The sequence below is a fragment of the Choristoneura fumiferana genome, chromosome 15 (genome assembly GCF_025370935.1).
Source record: "Choristoneura fumiferana chromosome 15, NRCan_CFum_1, whole genome shotgun sequence".
Classification (NCBI taxonomy): domain Eukaryota; kingdom Metazoa; phylum Arthropoda; class Insecta; order Lepidoptera; family Tortricidae; genus Choristoneura; species Choristoneura fumiferana.
The window spans coordinates 14,997,745-15,018,749 of NC_133486.1; the positions used below are offsets into that span (position 1 = coordinate 14,997,745).

At 42.4% G+C, this 21,005-nt stretch overlaps 1 protein-coding gene and 1 pseudogene across 4 annotated transcripts in view; one reads left to right on the forward strand and one right to left on the reverse strand.

The window, feature by feature from the left end:
* The first annotated feature begins 966 nt into the window (after window positions 1-966).
* On the forward strand, window positions 967-4,549 carry LOC141435480 (uncharacterized; annotated as a pseudogene).
* Window positions 4,550-5,089: 540 nt separating this feature from the next.
* Window positions 5,090-21,005, reverse strand: part of LOC141435472 (uncharacterized) — a 59,142-nt gene continuing 43,226 nt past the window's right edge. The window contains exons 5-14 of one of the 4 annotated variants that reach the window (XM_074098156.1): window positions 13,638-13,808; window positions 11,935-12,085; window positions 11,317-11,539; window positions 10,714-10,881; window positions 10,051-10,167; window positions 9,607-9,699; window positions 8,725-8,839; window positions 7,720-7,855; window positions 6,769-6,937; window positions 5,090-5,374 (exon numbers count right to left, since the gene is read on the reverse strand). In XM_074098156.1, coding sequence (XP_073954257.1) covers window positions 5,170-5,374; window positions 6,769-6,937; window positions 7,720-7,855; window positions 8,725-8,839; window positions 9,607-9,699; window positions 10,051-10,167; window positions 10,714-10,881; window positions 11,317-11,539; window positions 11,935-12,085; window positions 13,638-13,808 — 1,548 coding nt within the window. In that variant the 3' untranslated portion in view covers window positions 5,090-5,169. Of the gene's footprint in view, window positions 5,375-6,768; window positions 6,938-7,719; window positions 7,856-8,724; window positions 8,843-9,606; window positions 9,700-10,050; window positions 10,168-10,713; window positions 10,882-11,316; window positions 11,540-11,934; window positions 12,086-13,637; window positions 13,809-21,005 lie in introns of all 4 variants that reach the window. The other 3 variants (XM_074098155.1, XM_074098158.1, XM_074098157.1) reach the window with 3 other exon arrangements.

Genomic DNA, 21,005 nt, shown 5'->3' on the forward strand with positions numbered 1-21,005 from the left:
AAGAGCGTTTTCAGATTAACCGATCCGATACCGGTATCGGACGCCGATACCGATATCGGGGCAAGTAAAATGTATGAAAATTGTTCCTGTTCAGATTATTCGATTCGATATCGGATCGTATTTCATACATTTTACTTGCCCCGATATCGTATCGGCGTCCGATACCGATATCGTATCGGATAATCTAAAAAACGTTCGAAGTTTTAATCGTGACCCGACGTGGTGTTTGTTGTACTTAGTCCAGCGAGCTTTGTTGCCACATCATCTAGGATTAGTCTGCACGTTCGACGTAGTGATTCTTGCTCACTGGTTCGAACGTCGAAAAATCCTAGCGAACAGGGGGGCTAATAGTAAATTCTAAAATCCAAGTTTGTATCCTACCGTCCCTCTCACTCTCGTATTAAATTCTATTAGCGTCAGCGGGACAGCAAGATACGAAGTTCGAATTTTTGCGCCTCGTAGTATATATATACAATACAATGATACCAATACACAGAGACATTACAAAAACAGAAAAAATCAGGTAGACAATAGCCCACCACCTATACCTATAGGACCAGACCGTACCGCTCATAGATGAGAGTGTGTGTATGTCATCACGTAGCTACCGGCCTTTTCGCTGTTCATGTTGCTTAGCATTTTTAAAGTGTTATATATAGCCTTGAAAACCTTATAGCAGTTCTATTAGCTAGCTTTTTGTTATCGTTGTCTGCGTTGCAGTTCGATAGGTACGCTTTTTATCGTTGCGTTGCAACTGTACTCCGACTGCAATACTAATACTCTTTGCTGCAATTGAAATGTATGGACAGTCAGCAGTTGGCAGTTACGTTGCAGCTGGAATGCAGTCCGTCTATATTGGTCATAGAGTGACAATACCTTACCTAACCGAGATTTACTTATAGGTAATCAAAAAGTTTTACATCAAGTTTTATTTCACCAAAAAGGTTTGTGGTTACCGATGACAGACATGACAAGCTACAATCAAAAACTCAACAGTCCTCAAAATGCTAATCAAACAAAAAAAACAATGACCTAGTAAAACCAAAGTTTCGTAAAAAATACTTAAAAATTACAAAAATAAAAATCTATCGTAAAATTGTGGGTAAGAGCCGTGTACAAACTAACCAAGAATGGATCATTATCTGACAACGTATAGGAAGGACTACCTATGGCCCAACTTGCCTGGGTCTGGCGGCGGGGAGGCCATGGCGGGGCGATTGCTGAGTTAGTATGCATAATACCTAGTTTATGGCTAGTAAACCAATAAGACAATTTACTTACACATAACACGGAGAACAGATGGCGGTTGGGTTTAAAAAGTTCTCGAATGGAGACCGCGGATCGGCAAGAGATAGACGGATGACCTGGTTAAAGTGCGACCTGTAATCGTCGATCCGGAATTTCATAAGTACATACTTTTCTACCATAACGGTACAGTCAAAATTGCCACCAACGTGCGCGTCGGAAAGCATTTCTCGAAGCAACGACAGAATTATCTAACACTTTGACTTTTTGAGATATTCTCATTGGTACAGTTACCTACATTAATATCTGCCACAGCAGAGCGAGCAAAAATATCTAACACGACCTACCGACCCTAGAGATAGAGTCGTATCAGATATTTGTGCACGCTTTATTGTGTCAGATATTGGCGCTATACTACCAAATTCGCGGCACTTTGAACCCGCCTTCAATGCAAGTACTAATAGATAGCCATAATCCAGGGTCCCAAAACTGTCAGGCGAAGAACTTGCGTTCTACCAGGCATGCATGCAGCACAGTCGGCCTCCAGACTGCCGATGTCCGCAATACTCTGGAGGGCAGCAGCCGCAGCTGCCGCCGGGTAAAGAGGGCGGGTGGAGTAGGAATGAGGTAAGCAACGTTTGGTCATGAAGCACTTGTCATCAGATTGTGTCACTCCACTTTTAGCAGTAGAAGTGCTAGGCAGAGCTCCCATGGCACGCCACAGAGCTCGATCTTCAGCACACCTTCACTGCTCAAACGCTGTTTTACCAAATCATCATTTAACCTACCGTATGTTTGCTGTCATGGAGGCACAATATCCTAGTTAATTGGATTATTTTTTGTTAGTTCAAAAGCAGTTAATGTTGCATTTAGAGACAGAATCGCTAAAAACTTAATTTCAGTTCAGAAGTTAGATTCAGAAGCAGTCATTTGTGCATTTATTTAAGCAGCGTTTCCATCAATAATGTGTGAGGATGTGTTGCGAGGGTTGTGTTTGTCATTAACCAATAGAATCGCTTCATCTACACATCCTTACACTACTATGTACTATAACTTATTCTGTGCATACACAGAGGATCTCTGGGTGGAAACAGCTGAGCGGAGCGAGGCGAAGTAAATGAAGCGTTTCTATTGGTTATTGAAAATAATAAAATTGCTTTACCAATTTTCTATACCATTTTGTCTAGTTACCGTTGTTGACCTCATAAAATAAAGTCCTCATAATGTTAGTGCATTACAAGAAGTGACGCTAAATATCAAAATTTTGCACATTTCATATCATTTTCATGTTTCAAGTAGTGTGTGTTGTTTGATGCTTAAGTTTTTGTATATTATCTTTGGTGTTAATAAATAAATTAAATCTAAATCTCTTACAGATAATGGGTCCTCTGCTGGACCCTAAACTATATCCTGTCAAAGTAGGCGCCAGTCCAGAAACCGACACGTCTCGCTATGATCAGCCTAACGCCTTCCTTGATAAGGTAAACAATAAACATTTTTTTCCTAAATTAAAAAATGCTTCAATATCAGATCTTCTCAGATCTTCAAGAACTTCAATATCAAATTTGGATGGAAAACCAATAGATTGGATGGAAAATGTAATTTTACAACTTTTGCAAGATACTACCGTTATATATAGATATTTCAGTGACCGTAGGGCAAGATAAATATTCAGGGAGTATCCCATGCGCCCCATCCTATGGAGCTCCCATAACGGTAGTGGGTAAACGTCGAAATTTTTAGTGGGTATGCTTCCTAAGGGAGAAACCTCACATAAATTTTAACTGTGGCCTCTTCAGGCGGTAATGCGTAATTTTCACATCGATATTAAGGCAAGATTTATTTATTTATTTAGCAGAAGTGTTCTCAATGTGTAATCAATTACGCTTGTAAAGTCTAGTCTCGTCTGTGGACGCTCGGGTACTCCTAAAAACTAAAATAACTGTATTTTCTAACTTGAATTAGATTGGTTAGTTACTTATTGCATATCCGCATTGTGAGGTATTTTTAGAAGAGTCGAGACCTGAATTTCTATAAAAATTGTTCTGTTTCTAGTTACAATCCAAATATCCCATGCTGTACAGCATACTGCAAAACGAGGCTTCTCCAGAACTGAAGCAGCGTATCGACCGGGATCGGAACAAGACCACCTACCAGGTGGATTTCTGCGAGTCTGGTAACTTCCTCCTTATTACCCTTTCATTACCTACCATACTAAGTAGATGTAGCATACCAATTAGTTTAGGTCAAAACAAATTTATTTAATTGTAACGTTGTACTATTTTACATCTGCAATCCTACAATCTTAGGTGACCTGCTTGCTTGCTTTTTGGTTTACCTAATTCAACTGCTTTGGGCAGCATTGGACAGAAGTTCGGGATTAACGGCGGCTGCGAAAGTGCGGATGCATCAAAGCCCCTATCGAGATAAGACTAACATGACTTGACTCTACAGGTCCTGGCGCCAAGTTCGAAGGTCTCCAACGGGCAGCAGACGACAGCGGCACCGGGCCGTGCGCGCAGCCGATGCGGCTTCCCGGGGACCCGTGCCGGGTGGCGCCCAAACAGCGCATGTCCACCCGAAAACTATATCCAAACAGGGCACTGGGGGAGCCAGCGATCCTCGTGCCAAATGCGGTAAGTGCCAAAAATAGTTAACCTTGTATAGGCGTGGGGCCACCAAAATAGAGAAATCGGTCTCCATGCAGATGTTGTGCAAATAAAGCGAGGTTATCAGGTTAGGGCAGGGGCGGATCTAAATAACGGCTTTTTGAGCTGCAGTCTAGGGTCCTGTGACAATAAAGGGCCACCAAGCCCCATTGGAGACCTTGTCATATCATTATCGAAAACAGTTTTTGATTAGGTAGTACTAACAGTGGAAATCTAAATGAAGATGGTTCAAAATGAGCACAAGATCTGTTCCGTGACACGCCACCTCCGTCACCTCCGGACGTACTGCAAGAGTAAGAAGCAGTTAAAGTCGTGGTGGTCTAGTGTGTCGTCTTATGGCCTCTCAAACTCTCAATGGTCCTGGTTTCGAGCCCAGGCTCTTCTGAGCCTTTCTGGAATTACATTTGAAAACAAAAGACTTGTTGAAAGAGCAAAGGAATATTATATTCTGCGTTTTAAAATTCCACTTTTCTCTTCCAGAGACGTCGTCAGCGGTACCGCCTCTCGGCAAGACCGAGTACCAAGACAACGTGTCCAAACTCGGGGCGATCATCATGCGGGACAAACTACACAGAAAATAACTGTCAAACTGTCTGTCTATACAAACAATCATGGAGTATATTGTGGTCATTGCAGTTGGTTGTTTAATTTCTGGTAAAAGTGTGCTGGGATTATTTTCGGGAGGGTGCATTACATCTTGCATCTGCATGTATCCTAATATTGTTCTATGTATTTTCTTTTCTGCTAGGATGATACAAATGCACTTTGCACCCCATCCCGGCGCCATGTATGGAGTTATGCCACTCTTTACCGTGACTTTGAGTATACTTCCATGACCGATACGTTTTACATGACAAGCTGCCATCATAAAATACAGAGCTGTTTAGATGTTCAAACATATCTGAACACTCAATTACGCGTTTTTACGCGAGTCAAATATTTACGAGTCCCTAAATAACTCCGGTATTTATAACGACGACGTTTCTACGAAAAAAAAAAAAACAAAAAAAGGTCCGAAACAAAACAGCCAAAAACAAAATTTAATTAATAGCCGTTTTGTACACAAGAGTGCATATAATATAAGGCTTAGATAATTTCCCAAACAATGGAGTTATAACTACCTGCAATAAGTAGTTATCCCAAGATTACCCAGGTATAAAACTGAAAACAAAACACAGCTGTACCATCCTTTACTTCAAAATTAAAATACTTTATGATAAATAGACGTTTATGTATAAAAGCACTATATAATCTGTCACGTGGGTGGAGAGCGAGCGCTCGATATGAGTTCGCCTCGCTTGTAAAGCGTGCCCTCCTTCCTCTCTGGTCTGGTCTCTTGTCTCGTTTCCTCTCTTCTGGTATCTTCTTTCCTGGTCTCGGCGCGCGCGCGCGTGCGCGTGACGGTCGTCTCGTCGTGCTGGCGGAGCACGACGGCGCGCGCGTCCGATGTGTTGCGCTCTCTGTCAAAGAAAAAATCGTTTATTTATTGCAACCATGGTATAAATTGTAAAAGCCGCGGTAGCCTAGTGGTTTGATTTGATTCATAGCTTCTCAAACAAAGGGTCGTGAGTTTTGACTTGGACTTCTAAAATTTACGAATTTTATGTAAGTAAAACAAACCCTATGGATAATCGACGGACGTGGTGCTTCACTATAGGCCTTATAAATAGTTGCTCAGCGAGTTATGGAGATAGCTATGCTTGGGGTTTCTCTACGGGATCGAATCAAAAATGAGGAGATACGTAGAAGAACAAGGGTCACCGACATAACCAAGCGAATTAGCTCGTTGAAGTGGCAATGAGCACGGAGAACAGATGGCCGTTGGGGCCGAAAAGTTCTAGAGCGTAGACCGCGGATCAGCAAGCGCAGCGCTGGACGTCCACCAACGAGATCGACGGATGACCTGGTTAAAGCCGCGGGTTCACAGTGGATGCAAGCCGCTGTCAACCGAAGCACCTGGAGGTCTATGGGGGAGGCCTATGTCAAATAGTTGACGTCCTACGGCTGAGATGATGATGATGATGGATAATGTATCTTTTAAATGATGTGACGATTATCAAATCTGACCATTCGCATTGGATCAACAATTTATTTTTCCTTTTTGTACTGCTACCAAATCTGGCTAAGAGATTGGAAAATCGTTCCCATTTGGTAGCTAGTATAAGATGGTATAAGATGGGATGGGAGCTTTCCAATTGTGGGTAACAGGTAGAGAATGTTAAAGATATCATGGACGGATAGAGTAAGGAGTCTCCGGTATTGCGGAGAATGTATTAAAGCTTGGAAATGATGCGTACTATAAAACTGAGGAAGCTGTTGTATTTGGGGCATATAATGCGCAACAACAAGTATGGTCTGTTTCAGCTTATTATCCAGGGGAAGATACAAGGCCGCAGACCACCTGACCGTAGACATACCTCCTGTTTAAGAAACCTTAGAGACTGGTTCGGAATGAGTACCAGATCCATCTTTCGAGCGGCAGTCTCTAAGGTTAAGGTAGCCCTAATGATCGCCGACCTCCGATAGGAGAGGGCACCGGAAGAAAAAGCAGATAAGATGGGAAAACACAATGCCCATTTCGTAGCTAGCCCTTAAATTGTCAAAATTGAAAAAAGTTCATGATTCAAGCCTCGTCGGACCTTATAGTCCAAAAAATTCTACATAAAAAAATACAAAAAGATAGTCTTGAATAATGGGTCTTGTGTGGCACTCTGCCAATTTAAGGGCTAGCTACCAAATAAAGGATGATCCGACGAACCCATAGCCGACGAGCCAGTAGTCAGTAGCATAGTCGCGCTCGGCTGCAACATAGTGGTACCGAAGTGGTAAGTGGTAGTGATAGGTGGTAACGTACCTCCCAAGCGAGATGAGCCGGTCGATGTCGGTGGGGCGGCGCAGCTCCCCGCCGGCGGTGAGCGTCACTCGCAGCGGCGCGGGCGCGGGCGCGGGCGGCGGCGGCGACGCGGGCGGCGACGCCGATGACGCGCTCGCCGGCGACGAGCCCACGGCCGAGTCGCGCTTGGCTGGAGACATAACATAACGCTATGTGAACTCGTATGCGGGAAATAAAATAAAAGGCCTTATTGTATAATACTCCTGGAACCACAATCGGTTTCACCACTTCTTTATGTCATACGGTATAAAACGAGGGTAGGAAGACGGTGATTGGAAGTTCGAACGGCAGCGCGTTAGACAATACCGGCTCTGTATTTTAGTCTTGTTTGTCAAAAAAATAAGTATTTGTTAGGAATTTAAAAAATATCGAAATTTGTTTCTTATAATTCACATTTTTTTACAAAAAAAAAAAAAAACAGACCCTCGTCGAATATAAACCTTCAGGGCCTGATTTACACAGATTACTAATATGTAGCTAGCTACTGATTTACTACTTTTTGACCAGTTTTTGACAGGTGTCTATGTTGTCTCTGTTCCTGAACTGAAGAAGAAGCAGTGTAACAGGGGGTCGATTATTTAAATGCCAAGAATTAATTTCTCGCTATTTCATGAGAACTATGTTTATTTTTAGGGTTTTAAACTGTGGCCATACTAAATTTCATCTACTCAGAGGCCTTATTGTCTAACGCACTCGGTATCACGATCGTTTTCACCACCTCTTTCTGTCACGTCACACGGTGTAGGACGATGATAGAAAGGGATGGTGAATGCGATCACGAGCGCCCGCAGACTGAAATACGGACACAGTTCAGCGGTTTAAGCGTGATGAGGTAACAAACTTCGCATTTTTAATAAAAGTAAGGATATACGCGAGTTATCGAATCAAAAGTATCAGGGTATCATGACTGACCTGAAGACTCGGAGCCGGAGGTGGAGCGGCGGCGCGGGGGCGCGGCGGGGCGCGCGGGCGCGGGGGACGGGAACGCGGCCGGGATGTGCAGCGACGCAGTTATCACGTAGCTATCATCGTCCGAGCCGCCCAGCGTCTGCGGAGGATACCAAGGTTACTTCTACAGTCAAAGAAACTGATTCACGTACTAGGGTGGAAACTTTTCATAATTAATTTCGCTGATTTCTTTAGCAAATGTATAGATGTCAATTAAGTAGCACAAAGGTTCTACCCTGATTCGTGATTCAGTTTCCGTCGATTGTACTATAGTGACACCAGAGTTGAGGTCCCGCACACAAGAACATTGTCATGTCATAATGACAGCCGGATTTTGACATTCTCTCATTCATTTCATTCATTCTCCTTTTATGCAATTAGTTCTTCATGTTGTTGTGTGTAATCATTCACTTCAACTCTCGTGGCACTTGCTATATCTATAAACTAATACTTTGCTGACTGAATGTATGCTCCTCTACCTTTACACTGATGTCTTATTGTCTATGGACTCAGAATCAGAAATATTTCCACCACTTCTTTTTGTCACACAGTGTAGGATGATGGTAGAAAGAGACGGTGAATGCAATATCGCGAGCGTCCGGACGTTTGACAATACGGCTACTGTATGCATTATCAAATGTTGTGACGACTGAAGCAAGTTCTTGATTAAAACTTGTTAAGGGGAAAGCTTGTGAAGCTGTCTGATACTTTAATTCAATATGCTAGTAAGAAGTTCGTCAGGTTACTCCAACGCGAAAATGCGCGCCATACTTGTCACGCTGTTGCTAACGTCACTGACCTCCATGAAGTCACTGACCACATTATAGTCACTGACCGTTGTAGTCACTGACTCATTGTAGCCACTGACCTCATTGTAGCCACTGACCTCATTGAAGTCACTGATTAGACACTGACCGCATTGTAGTCACTGACCTCATTATAGTTACTGACTTCGTTGTAGCCACTGACCTCATTGTAGTCGCTGGCAGAGTCGTTGGAGTCAGGCGCGGAGTCGGTGCGTGTGGCGGAGGCGGGCGTGCACACCACGCCGCTACTGCCACACTCTTCCACGCTGCTTCGGACCCTGCTACAACATTACACGGTTATAATCTTGACACAAGAGTAATTAGAAGAAATGAGGGGCTGAATTCATCATCATCTTATCAGCCGTAGGACGTCCACTGTTGGACATAGGCCTCCTCCATATACCTCCAGTTGCTTCGGTCGGAAGCGGCCTACATCCACCATGAACCGGCGGTGTTAACCAGGTTCTCCGTCTATCTCTTTGGTGAACGTCATACGCTGCACTTCCCGATCGGCAGTCTCGATTAGAGAATTTTTCGGCTCGAATGGTCATGTGTTCTCCGTGCTATATAGCCTGCTCATTGCCACTTCAACGAGCTAATTCGCTTGGCTACGTCGGTGACGCTGGCTGACCCACTTTCTTCTACTACTAATTGCTAGAAAGGCCGTTCCACATCCTTTGTGATATTAATATCTACCTACAACACCAATCTAGAGCATTGTGTGATATCAAACCCAGTCTATGTGCTAGAAAAATCGTGCACATTGTACTACATCGCGGCGCTCGATTGACCACCACAAACTCATTGGCTTTACAGCTTCGTAATGTAGGTAATGCAACTTGCAAGATTTTAATTGCAGATCTAAACCGGGCTTTACAGCCAAGAATAAAAAGTATTAAATGAGGGCGTATCTTCATAATTGACTTTTGACCTTGAACATAGCTCTAATTTTGCATGGAAACTTTTGGTTCTTCTCTGGTTTATATATCTTGTTGAATTTGCAGTGTGTCCTTACAGTGCTCAGTGGTCGCAGTGGTAGACTTACCTGGTCATTATGGTCATGGCTGAGGAAATGGATCCCGATGAGGTATCAGAGGCGTTCTCCCGCGTCCGCCGACTCCGCGAGTAAGTCTTCTCGCTTCAACATTTAAAATCTTTTGAGCAACTTGAGGATTTTCCTATTCTACTAATGTAAATAAAAATATTACTGATATGGCTGAGGAAGTGAAAGATAGATATATGAAGATAAAGTGAAGAATGAGGCGAAGGATGGAGATAAAATCAAAGATAAAGATACAGGGTGGAATGAATTTGACAAAACAGATGGAAATAAAGATAAGGGGATTAAGATGACAATTTTGGGAATTGAAGATGAAAATAAAAATGAGTGGAATACTGAGAGAGAAGATGAGGACGGCGATTAAGATTAAGGTGGAGGTAAGGTTGATGTAGATGAAGATTAAAACGAAACTGAGTTTCCCGTTATTACCTGGGCGTGGACATATTGGGCCCGCCGGTAGCGGCGGCGCCGTGCAGGAACTGCTCGCGCGACCACACCCGCCGCGCCGCGCTATCTGCCAGAGATTCTTTGGCTTCCGCAGCACATCTGGAATGGGATATAAGGACATAAAGTTTAGAGACATCAACACGCTTGAAAACTCGTTAAGGAGAACTAATTAATCCTTATTATCTATCCAGTGACAGATGTAGCCTTCAGGACGAAAATTTGGTAAAATTGTCGAACATTGTCAGTGTGATATGATAGGGTGCTGGTACAAAGTCAAGATGATGCTTTGAAAAAGACACGCGGCTAAAGAATTATACCCCCGTGAACTTCATTTATTCCTTACCGCCGCTGAAAATGGCTGAAATGGCGAGGTAATTTTACCAATATATGGTCGTGATTAAATCGCGTACATATTTTTTAAATTTATACTCATGGAGAGCAATCCCCTCCGCCCGAGGATAAGTTGAGTTAAAGATGCATTGCCGGCCCTTTGAGAAAGCAGTGGGCTCGTTTTTTGAAGATCCGCGAGTTGTACTGGACCGGAAATACTGACGCTGCAAGCTGATTCCTAGTTTCACGGTGCGGGCCAAAAAGTTCCGCAAGAAACAAACTGTACTGTCAGATATTGTGATATTAATTGCTCACTCTGATCTCCTCAGCAGCAAGGAGTCGAGGTGCGCGGGCGCCATATGCGCCAGGTGTATGTATGCTTCGTGCAGCAGCTCCGCCGGCAGCGTCCACAGCTCGCCTTGCCGCTCGATCAGTTGCCGGACCACGTTGATGACGTCAGCGCGCTCCGAGAGTTGCTCTGCACTGGAAACGAGGGGGATCGAGGTAAGACATCAGAAAGAGCTATGACAATGAATAAACATTAGTTTTATGCTATTTGTTTTTATCCGCAGTACGTTTACTTAACGGTTTTTTAACAGTTTCTCGTGTGCGCCCCCCGCGATAAGTCCACCTAAAAATTTACGACTCCAAGCTGAGCTAAATAGTAAAACTGTAGATTTAAATTTATACCATTGCGCGTAGTGGCGGATCAAAAGCGATATTAGGGAGGAGCCTGACCCGACTGAGAGTAGGTCTTAGCAAGTTCATTTTAACCCTACGCCCTACGCTTTGGAGGAAGAAGGGGCCTAAATCCCCCATTATTAAGTCACATACACAACTTCCTCTCTTACGACGCATTCTTCTTGGCAGTGATGGTATTTACAAAAGCACTAGTAGCCTAAAACATGCTCGACTCACCTAGCAGCCTCATTAGGTTTATTTTTATGCAGTATATTAGGTGCAAAGATGGTGGCTATGTTTGCTGCATCCATCTTATTGCCGGGCTGCCTGTCGTCCTCGGCGTGGGCAGCCAACTGCGACAGGAAGGAGAGTAATGCGTTCAGCGTGTCCCTATGCGCTGTGGGCAACAGTTGTACGATCATCCGTAGGGCCTCCCATTGGAGTCGTCGGTTGCGGATTTCTGGAAAAAAAATATTGGAAATATAAAGTAAAGCCCAGGACGAGATAGACTTCATTATTGTCTGATATTTCAATAATATCTCGCTCCTTTTCTTTCTCGTGCTATACTTAGTTAATCTCTTGTTGTTGGCCATATTTCAGTAGCTAAAGTAAATTAACTTGGTGGTTCGACCAATGGGCTCTCAAGCAGTGTCGTCGGTTCAATTCCGGGCTCGCAAATCTGAGTTTATATTGATATACTTATACTACACATTAACCATGAGCTTTTCGGTGAAGGACGATGTGATACCTGCGGAGCAATACAGTAGTAAAATATTCAAGTTTAAGTACTTAAGATGACCCCTTAAACCTTTGCTCTACTAAGCTTCAGATAGCTGAAAATAAATAATATCTTACTCTGTGTACACAGGAAGGCGGGGTACAGGTCCCTGCAAAGCAGTGGATCAGGCAGATCCCTCAGGAACTCCTTAAGGAGCGTGGCCACGTCGTGTGGACAAACCGCCGCGTCCAGCGCCGCCTCCTGGCCCCGCTCCCACTCTTCACGTAGCTGAAAAAGACAAGTATAGGAGTTAGGATCAACAAATAAAAGATAAGGCATCAACAAGTATCAGCCGAAAACGTGTTACCTTAGTGGTTTTTTTTAAATAAGCCTAAAAAAATTACGACCTACTTTGATATTAACTTGTGTTTCTCACGGAATAAGAAGCCAAAGGTGATTATGGGTTGGAAATAAATAAATTAACAATAGTAAGGTAAACGTACAAGTGCGTCGAGATACTGCCCAATAGATGACACCCTGCTGATACTTTTTTAAGCTTGATTGTACTCAGAACTGAAGGTAATGCTTAAATTTATCTTAATACCTGATTGATTTCAGGCGTTATTATGTGGAGATCCAATTGAATGAACTGTGTTCCTGTAGTAGCGGAGTAGAACGGTAAAAAAAATCAAGGGGCTGTCACCATCCATTGATTAGTGTTAACTGGCGGTTAGGTGTGATGCCGTCTATTTGTTTTGTTCGGATAGACGGAGACGGCATCACATTTAACCGTCGGTTATCGCTAATCAATGGATGGTGAAACAGCCCCTAAGCATATTACATCGACGGCAATCCCAAATATTTATTCAAAATGTAGCGCTGGAGCTGCATCCACTATCAAAACGTTCAGATTCCCATTTAAAATGTTTATTGTAACAAATCACTTTGACAGGTTATCGCCAAAACTAACAGACCGAGCCCCACTCAATCTTACTTTATAAAGCTGTCATTCCACCTCGTAAGTTACTCATATTCATCCCTCAAACTGGGTCAGCTGTATGGTAGACGCGGGAAACATCTAATTCAGTCGATCACCGTTATATCCTCCCGAAGTATCGATATGGGCCCCGCAATCCGATCGATATAGATTCAGAGCCCGATCTGTCGTGGCAACCGGCCGGGAATAGACATAGCAACTAGAACGCCAAGAATGGAACGTGCATAACAAAGTATCTGATATCTGGAGGTTGATTTGCATCATAAATTTGAACTAATGATGATGATATGATGTCTTCCATGTCGTGTCCGACAAAGGCATAACTTTAAGCTTATTTATTATTATGTGCCCGAATATGGCAATAATGGCAATGACAAAGCCAAACTTTGTTATAAACACGTTATAAAGGTCCTATTAAGGGGCGTTAAAGAGGCAAGGCTGTTAAAGATTTTGAAACACATCGCTTAGAACACCTGGATGCCAGACGCGTCATTAAGACCCGCCCGAGATCTTTCTACTACTTACACATGTATTGATAGTGGTCCAATTTGAAGTAGTTGTCTTTAATAGTTTCCAATAAAACTTTCGTTTTTTTTTTGCGTCAATATAGACTTTTGGTTTTGTTTATTTTTCGGCAGAAATTCTAGCGAAGCTGGAACCTAAATGTAAACTCGATTCGTGGACTTTCTTGCGGCTTTGGAGAGCAATCGGCTTCGTGTTGAATGCCGAATCCGACCAATCACGCAAAACACAGATTACTCAAAAATACGGAGTGCTTGTTATCAATGGCATTCATTTTTTGGATCCGTTTACTTTTACCACTCTTCTGTATCTGTTCCTCACCTGTCTAACTCTCTTCTTCGAAGCTGACACTCTGAAGAGGCCGAGGGTGCGAAGACCATGCCGCCGAAGATGCGCCAGACAAGCCGACACCAGCGCCGGAACCTTAGGCCCACCGCCCCCCGCCTCTTCTAGCCCCGACCAGCCCCACTCTCCCGAGTCGCAGGATTCACTCTGAAAAAAAAAAGATAAAGTCTACATTATCATCATCATAATTTTGAGCTGAAAGAAATTCAGTAGGTAGCTACTTAGGCCTTATCTGAAGAACACCACATTGACCAGCCCTAATTCACACGCATCCAAAGGACTCCTGTGACCTTCAACAGGTAATCAGGCCACCTTGTGTGTGGGAAGCCTGCCCACGCTTTGTCTTTAATACTAGCTTTTGCCCGCCGCTTCGCCCGCGTGGAATTCGGTTATCGCGCGCTGTTCTCTCGGGAACTGTGCATTTTTCCGGAATAAAAAGTAGCTTATGTCACTTTCTGGCCCATAAATGATCTCTTGCCAGAAATCTCGTCGATCAGTCGCTCCGTTTCGACGTGAAAGACTGACAAACATACAAACACACAATCACACACACTTTCGCATTTATAATATTAGTATTCCAAGGAATCAGGCAGTTATGCATAAAATCCTGAAATCTCAGTTGAGAAACTTGGTGTTCTTCATTCAACATAGGTAAATGAAAAATATGGTAAATTTTTTGGGAGTTCCCATAGGCCACGTGAGCCATAAAGATTGTAAAGGTAAAAAAAACAGTTTTTAGTTTGTGGCGGTATATTAAGTAATCTTAATATCGATTAGTGAACAATATGGCATCTGGTCAAATGGAGACAAGATTGGAAATTCAACGTAGCTAGCAGTAAACATAAACATTTGTTTTCATAAAAACATGGTATTTGACGTTTTAAACTTTCGTGATTCTCACTCATAGTCAAAATACCACAAACGGGACTTATCACGCTATTATTACACAAGTAATATTTACCTCGACGTTTCGGCAACGTTACAGTTGCCGAAACGTCAGTTGAGTCTACTCGTGACCACGGCAACTGTAACGTTGCCGAAACGTCGAGGTAAATATTACTTGTGTCATAATAGCGTGATAAGTCCCGTTTGTGGTATTTTGACTATGTCATGGTATTTGGTTTGGTAATATATTTAAAGGAAAATCGTATTTACACGTTTTTGTTACAATATGACATGCAATTTTTAAATTCGCTGTACTTTAGCGAGCGTAGACGAAGAGGAGCGTTATCTACCGTATTTCGCATGAGTAGAAGTTATCAGTACAAGTGTAATAGAAACATCTCTGAAGAAGAAGTCTAGTCTAAAAGCAAAACCTAGAGCGCTTAGAATCATAATGATTCAGCCTAACGTACAAGCCGACGACTCAATCCAGACTAGACCGCGATCATAAAAAATTGCGAAAGATATTAATAAAACTACAGATGTCAGAGCAAATGAACACTTCAGCTGATTTGTAGGTAAACAAGATAGAAAAAAACTTTATCGTCAATAAATCTGTAGCATCGAGAAACGGGAGTTGCGGGTTCACGGGCGAATCGGGAATGAGCTGATATAGCTATCTCAACCTCATATTTACCCAAAACATGTACTATATTAGCACCACTACGGTTTGGAGTTAAGGTTGTGTTTGGAGCTACATGTTTGTTGAGATGCGAGGTTGTGAGAGTTAGTTGGATTTGAAACGTGGATAGTGGGGGGTTATTTCTGGATGAATAGATATCGGGATGAGCGTATGTGTGTGTCGCGTCATACGATAATTTTATCGTAGCCTTAATGAAAGCGAGCGATGGAAGGTCGCGCAGGTAACCGGAGCTGCGTGACGTCAGCGTGACGTGCCGTAGGGAGCTAGTGACGGTAGACATTGGTAGGATAAAACTATTTGTGACTTTTAAACTCACTCTTTGTTAGTCCCTAACTATGCTCCTCTCATCCACTCAAAGGCAGGACCGTCTTTCACCTATTAGAGGCCCTGGGCACAATTTGCTGCATTTGGTAGGTAAGCCTGATTTTCAGGCGAGAGTGGAGTAGCTATCGGTTATCGTTTGGTAATGGAGTAAGGACAGGGGGCCGCAATGCATCGCGGGGCCCTGGGCACGTGCCCAGTGCGGAAGAGGGGCCCTGCTCAAAGGTTCAAGGGTAGATATTTAAAGGGATAAATTCGGCTTTACACAATCTCTTGCATTAATATCTACCACAGCGGAGCGTGCAAAAATATCTGACACATCGTAGGATTGGCCCTAGAATCTCTCTAGAATAGAAGATAGAGTTGTATGAGATAGTTTATGCACGCTTTGCTGTGTCAGATACTATAGCAAGTGACTGTAGGTACATGTAACTAAACGGTTGTCGATTGTGTTTCATTCTATATTTTTGTACAATTAAGAATTCACAAAATAATACTTTTGCAATTAAATGGTTATAAAAAGTTGAATTTCTTGTTTCCCACTAAAGAGGTTATTGTAACTAACCTAACTGTAGAGGTAACAATGGCATTTTAAGTGGAAGATCAAGAGTTTAAACTCTAGCTCGCACCTGGCCCGGGGCAGCGGGCAGCTGGCAGCGGCGGCCTTAGCGGGTGGCGAACAGGGCAATCGCCCGGGGCCTCGCTCTTGCAGGGACCTCGACCCAAGCAAATAAAAAAAAATATAGACTTTTTTAACTATATTTTCGCATCGTATACTTTGCACGAAGGATAAAGGGCCTCGCAAAGACCTGCCGCCCGGAGCCTCGCAATGGGTAAGGCCGCCGCTTTGGCTTCTGTACCACAAAAAATACAACTGCTAAGTACAAATCGACAAAATTGTTAAGTTTCTCATAGTAGGTCAAATGTTACAATTTTGTCGAATTGTAGCAGTTGTAACTTTTGTGGTACAGAGGGCTGGTGTCGGAGTTTTTAGAAATGTGAAACCCGATACGTAATTTAATTTGATTTAATTAGATGTATTTTGCACATAAACTCCCAAAAACTTGGATATGCGTGCCCGGGTTCAAACATACACATTCGTAATTAAATTACCTAAGTAACTTTACTGTCAATTTACGTAAGTATAGTTGAATTTTGAAGACGAAAATTCGTTATATGTAAACCTAAGCTTGGTCTAATGAGTGATGAATGAGTGTTATGTTATAATATTTAAAAACGAGAACGTATAGGATCACGTATGCCATACCGAGCTGTCGGTAGGCCTCCAACAAGATGGAGCGACGACGTGGTTAAGATCGCGGGATCGCGGTGGATGCGAAAAGCACAAGACCGGTCTGAGTGGAGAGCCTTGGGGGAGGCCTATGTCCAGCAGTGGACGTCTTTCGGCTGACATGATGATGATGATGATGCCATACCGGCTTCCATAAACTATGATTGCTTTGATTAGTCATTTTGAACCTTGTTCAGTTTTTTTAGATCGACTAGAACGAACGAACCCTAAATAAGATAATTGACTGCTTAAGGACAAGTAGATTGTTTAAGGACAGATCCGTATAATACCTTTAAGGCCTACAGCGCAGGCCCCTGTGGACATCATCGACCCCAGTTCTCTTTGAAGACAATAGATCTCTGTGGATTAAAGACCCGTACAATTTTTTATTAGTTTATTAATTAATTAGGCTGGCTTCTATATAGTTAGCCCTCTTACAGAGTAACTAATTGACCACTAAAGAAGGTACTCCATGAAGGGGATAACAGTTCACGGTTTCCTACAGTCGAATTTTCTTACGCACGAGCACATCTTGTTTAATTCTTTGAGTTTGTTCCGAGGTGGATGGATTAAGTGTGCCCTCCCTTTCCGTGGCCGCTGCAGAAAGTGATCTAATAATGGTTTAAGTAAGTACAGACAATGAGATCCAGTTTCTTTAACTACACAGGGACGTCGCTTTTTTGTTTTCCCTATTGAGTTACAGTTATTCAGAAAACCTACCTTCGAGACACGTCTTTTGCTATAATATTGAACGATAGAACTTTAGAGATAGCTGCATAGTAAATTGCCTCTAAATCTTGAAACTGCACTCAGCCGCGCTCGTCTAGACTAGATCTCGTCAACAAACACTGACCTGTCATTACGCGATTTATTGGTGTTCATAGGGCTGCCACCATACTATGGTATTAAAGTAAAAAAAAATCCTAAAATTTTCACGATCAGCAACAAGAGCTCATTTAGTATTTCATCATTTGTGTGCTTTCGCTGGAGCAGATGAGCCGTGGTGACCTAGTGGTTCGACCTATCGCTTCTCAAGCAGAGGATCGTGGGTTCAAACCCCGGCTCGCAGCTCTGTTTTTCGAAATTCATGGGCGAAATCACATTTGGAATTTACCACGAGCTTTACGGTGAAGGAAAACATCGTGAGGAAACCTGCACAAACCTGCGAAGCAATTCAAGGGTATGTGCGCAGTTCCCAATCTGCACTGGGCCCGCGTGGGAACGACGGTTCCAGCCCTCTCATTGTGAGTGGAGGCATGTGCCCAGCAGTGGGACATTATAAGCTGGGCTGACTGAAGCAGAGAAAACAGAAGCGCAAAATTTACCAATGACAAGACACGGTATATTTTTAGACGCAGATGGTAGTGCCATTTCTGAAAAAATACGAAGCTAGTACGAAGGTACCTAACAGAGTTAGGATTAAGTAGTCCTCGGATGCAATACCGCGCAGTATGGCGCCGCGCAACTGTCTTACCCACTTATCTGTACCCGTACCAACACACTTTGACGCTTAGCAAATAGTTGAAGATAGCAATGCTTCAACCCTATCCAGTTTATGCAGCCTTAGTACTTGATTGATGATTGGCAGGCCTGTCATCGTCGACGTAAGCGCCCGTCTACCGACGCGTCTGGCCGCTATCCTGTGGCGGTTATGTCATCCTGGCACTCGATGGTTTATGTTATTGTGAACTTCGCTATAAATCCAGTAAAGACGATCGGTCAATGACCCTGCTTGAGCATAATGAATCTCGTTTTATACTTCTTTTCTATGAATATTAGTTTATTAGTCCGTTTGTGTGTTTATTTGTTCAATTGGACGGAAGATTCCAGGAAACCGAGGAAAATAATTTCCACGATACAGCGGGTTCTTTTGCGCGATAGAATCCGGAATACGGAAATTTAGCGATTTATTTGTATCTTTTATCTTTAACTAAAGTCACCGACATAGCTCGAAGAACATAGTGTACCTAATTATGCAAGTTGAAGTGGCAATAAGCACATCGTTCGAAGAACCGATAACCGTTGGGGGAGAAAAGACGTCGAGTGGCGACCACGAACTGGAAGACGAAGCGTTGGCAGGCCTTCCACTATCTGGACTGATGACATCGCTAGAGTTGCGGACAACCGATGAATGCAGGTGGCAAGCTGTCGTTCATTATGGCGTTTTAAAGGGAAGACGTTCAACAGTGGGTGTCTTCCGTCTGATGATAATGCCATGATAACGATAAACGAATATTCTTCCGGCTATAATGATGAATGATGATGAGATAATGATAAACAAATACTTCACAGACGAAGTCGCGGGAAAAACTATTAACTTAATTGAAATAAGAAAGTATATAACTCTGTCAGTCAGTCGGCATTTTAAGAATACTGCTTCCATACGGCGCATAGCTCATAATGACGAGCTATTTCTTTAGTTTCTAGGTATAAGTATAAAATGTAACCTAGCCTAGATTAAGTAAAAGTGCGAACTAATAACTATAATTATTATGTACTGTAATTGTTCAAATAAATTATTTTGATTTAATTAAAACCCAAAGGCCTTTTATGCGTGTTACGTCTAAGGGCGTAATAGTCTTAAGTACCTAAAGAAGTTAACTGTTGTTGCCCGGGGTGCACAAGACCGCCTATTGTCTGCCCTGAATTTTCTGTCCGTACAATTTTTTTTGTACTAATTTGTGCAAGGTCGAAGGCTGGCAAGAGCTGGCTCAAGATCGCAAAGCGTGGTGTAACCTGGTGTTGGAGGCCAATACCCACTTTGGGTCTCTGCGCCCTGATAAAGTAAGTGAGTAATTTGTGGTGTGCAATAATAGTAGATTGTTGCACCAAGCAGAAAGTTATTTATTACTGCACCGAGTGCCGATTTGGAGCCCGAGCGTCAGCGAGGTGCTAATCTGCTTTTCTCGCAACTATTACAGGAACAGTAGACGAAAAAAAAACTCATGCTAAGCAATTAATAGGAAAGAAATGTCACTAGCACTCGTTGATTTGTAAGTTTACATTCGCACTCTCAAAAAATGTCCACGGAAAATTCACAAGGTTCCCGCCATTTTGTTTTTTTAATTTCTTACTTACTTAACTTTCTGCTTGGTGCAACAATCTACTATTATATAGTATTGTATTGTGCACTGGCTAAACCTCTTCCCCACTTTAAAAACCTGTACAAGAGTCGTATTGCAACGGTCGAACACACAAGGAGTTTCGTAGTGGGTTCATAGATCTAATAAATAAAATAAAATAAAAAAGCCTTTATTTCTTCCAGAATCTAAGTTTACAAATAAGTGGTGTTAGTTGCAAATTAAAATAAAAAATACTTAATTAATTTTAAATTTAGTGTTAGTATGTTTTATTGTTTTTTTTAACAAGACAATATTTAAACAAGATTAATTTTATTCATGCAAATTATTCTGCAAGAACCCCTCTGCAGGTAAAGGCCTCCTCCAAGGTAAGCCATTCTTCTCTGGATTTTGCTGTATCCATCCAATTTAGACCCGCTGTGCGTTTTATTTCGTTTTATGCAATAAACGTAACACGCACATATAATAAATATAACGTGTGACAGTGGAGAATGTCCAAGTTTCTGAGACCTAGAGTAGTAGTTGCGGTGTTGCGGTAATAGAATTTAGTGTGTCGTTATTATTTATAGGCTCCACTTACAGCGTGTAATAGAAGCGTTAACTGCAGCATTCTTTAGCTATAGGCTAAACAGATGCGTCGGTTAGGCGCAGGATAGACTTTCAATGAATTCTATGATTTTTATTTATTTATTTATAAATGGGTAGTTTCATAGGTAAAAAAAAACTATTTAATCTGTTAGTTAGATTATCAGGAAACACCAGTGCATTGCTCAAAAAAATTGCCAAGTGCCATGAGATTTTTTGACGTTACCGTCTTACTTGCAATTGGCTCATTTAGTTATTAGCCAATAAAGGCTATCACGTATGAATTCGCCGCTAGAGGCGCTAGTGAAGCGTGAGGTCTCTGAAATGTCAAATCTCATAGTTTTTGAGTGAGCTACGCGGGTTTATTTATAATTAGAATAATTTTGTGAATATTTTGCATTACCTGAAATTAATTATGGCAATTATGCGTTACAGAGCAATGAATGTCTGTGTTTTGAGACAGTTTTGACTTTCGGAAACTT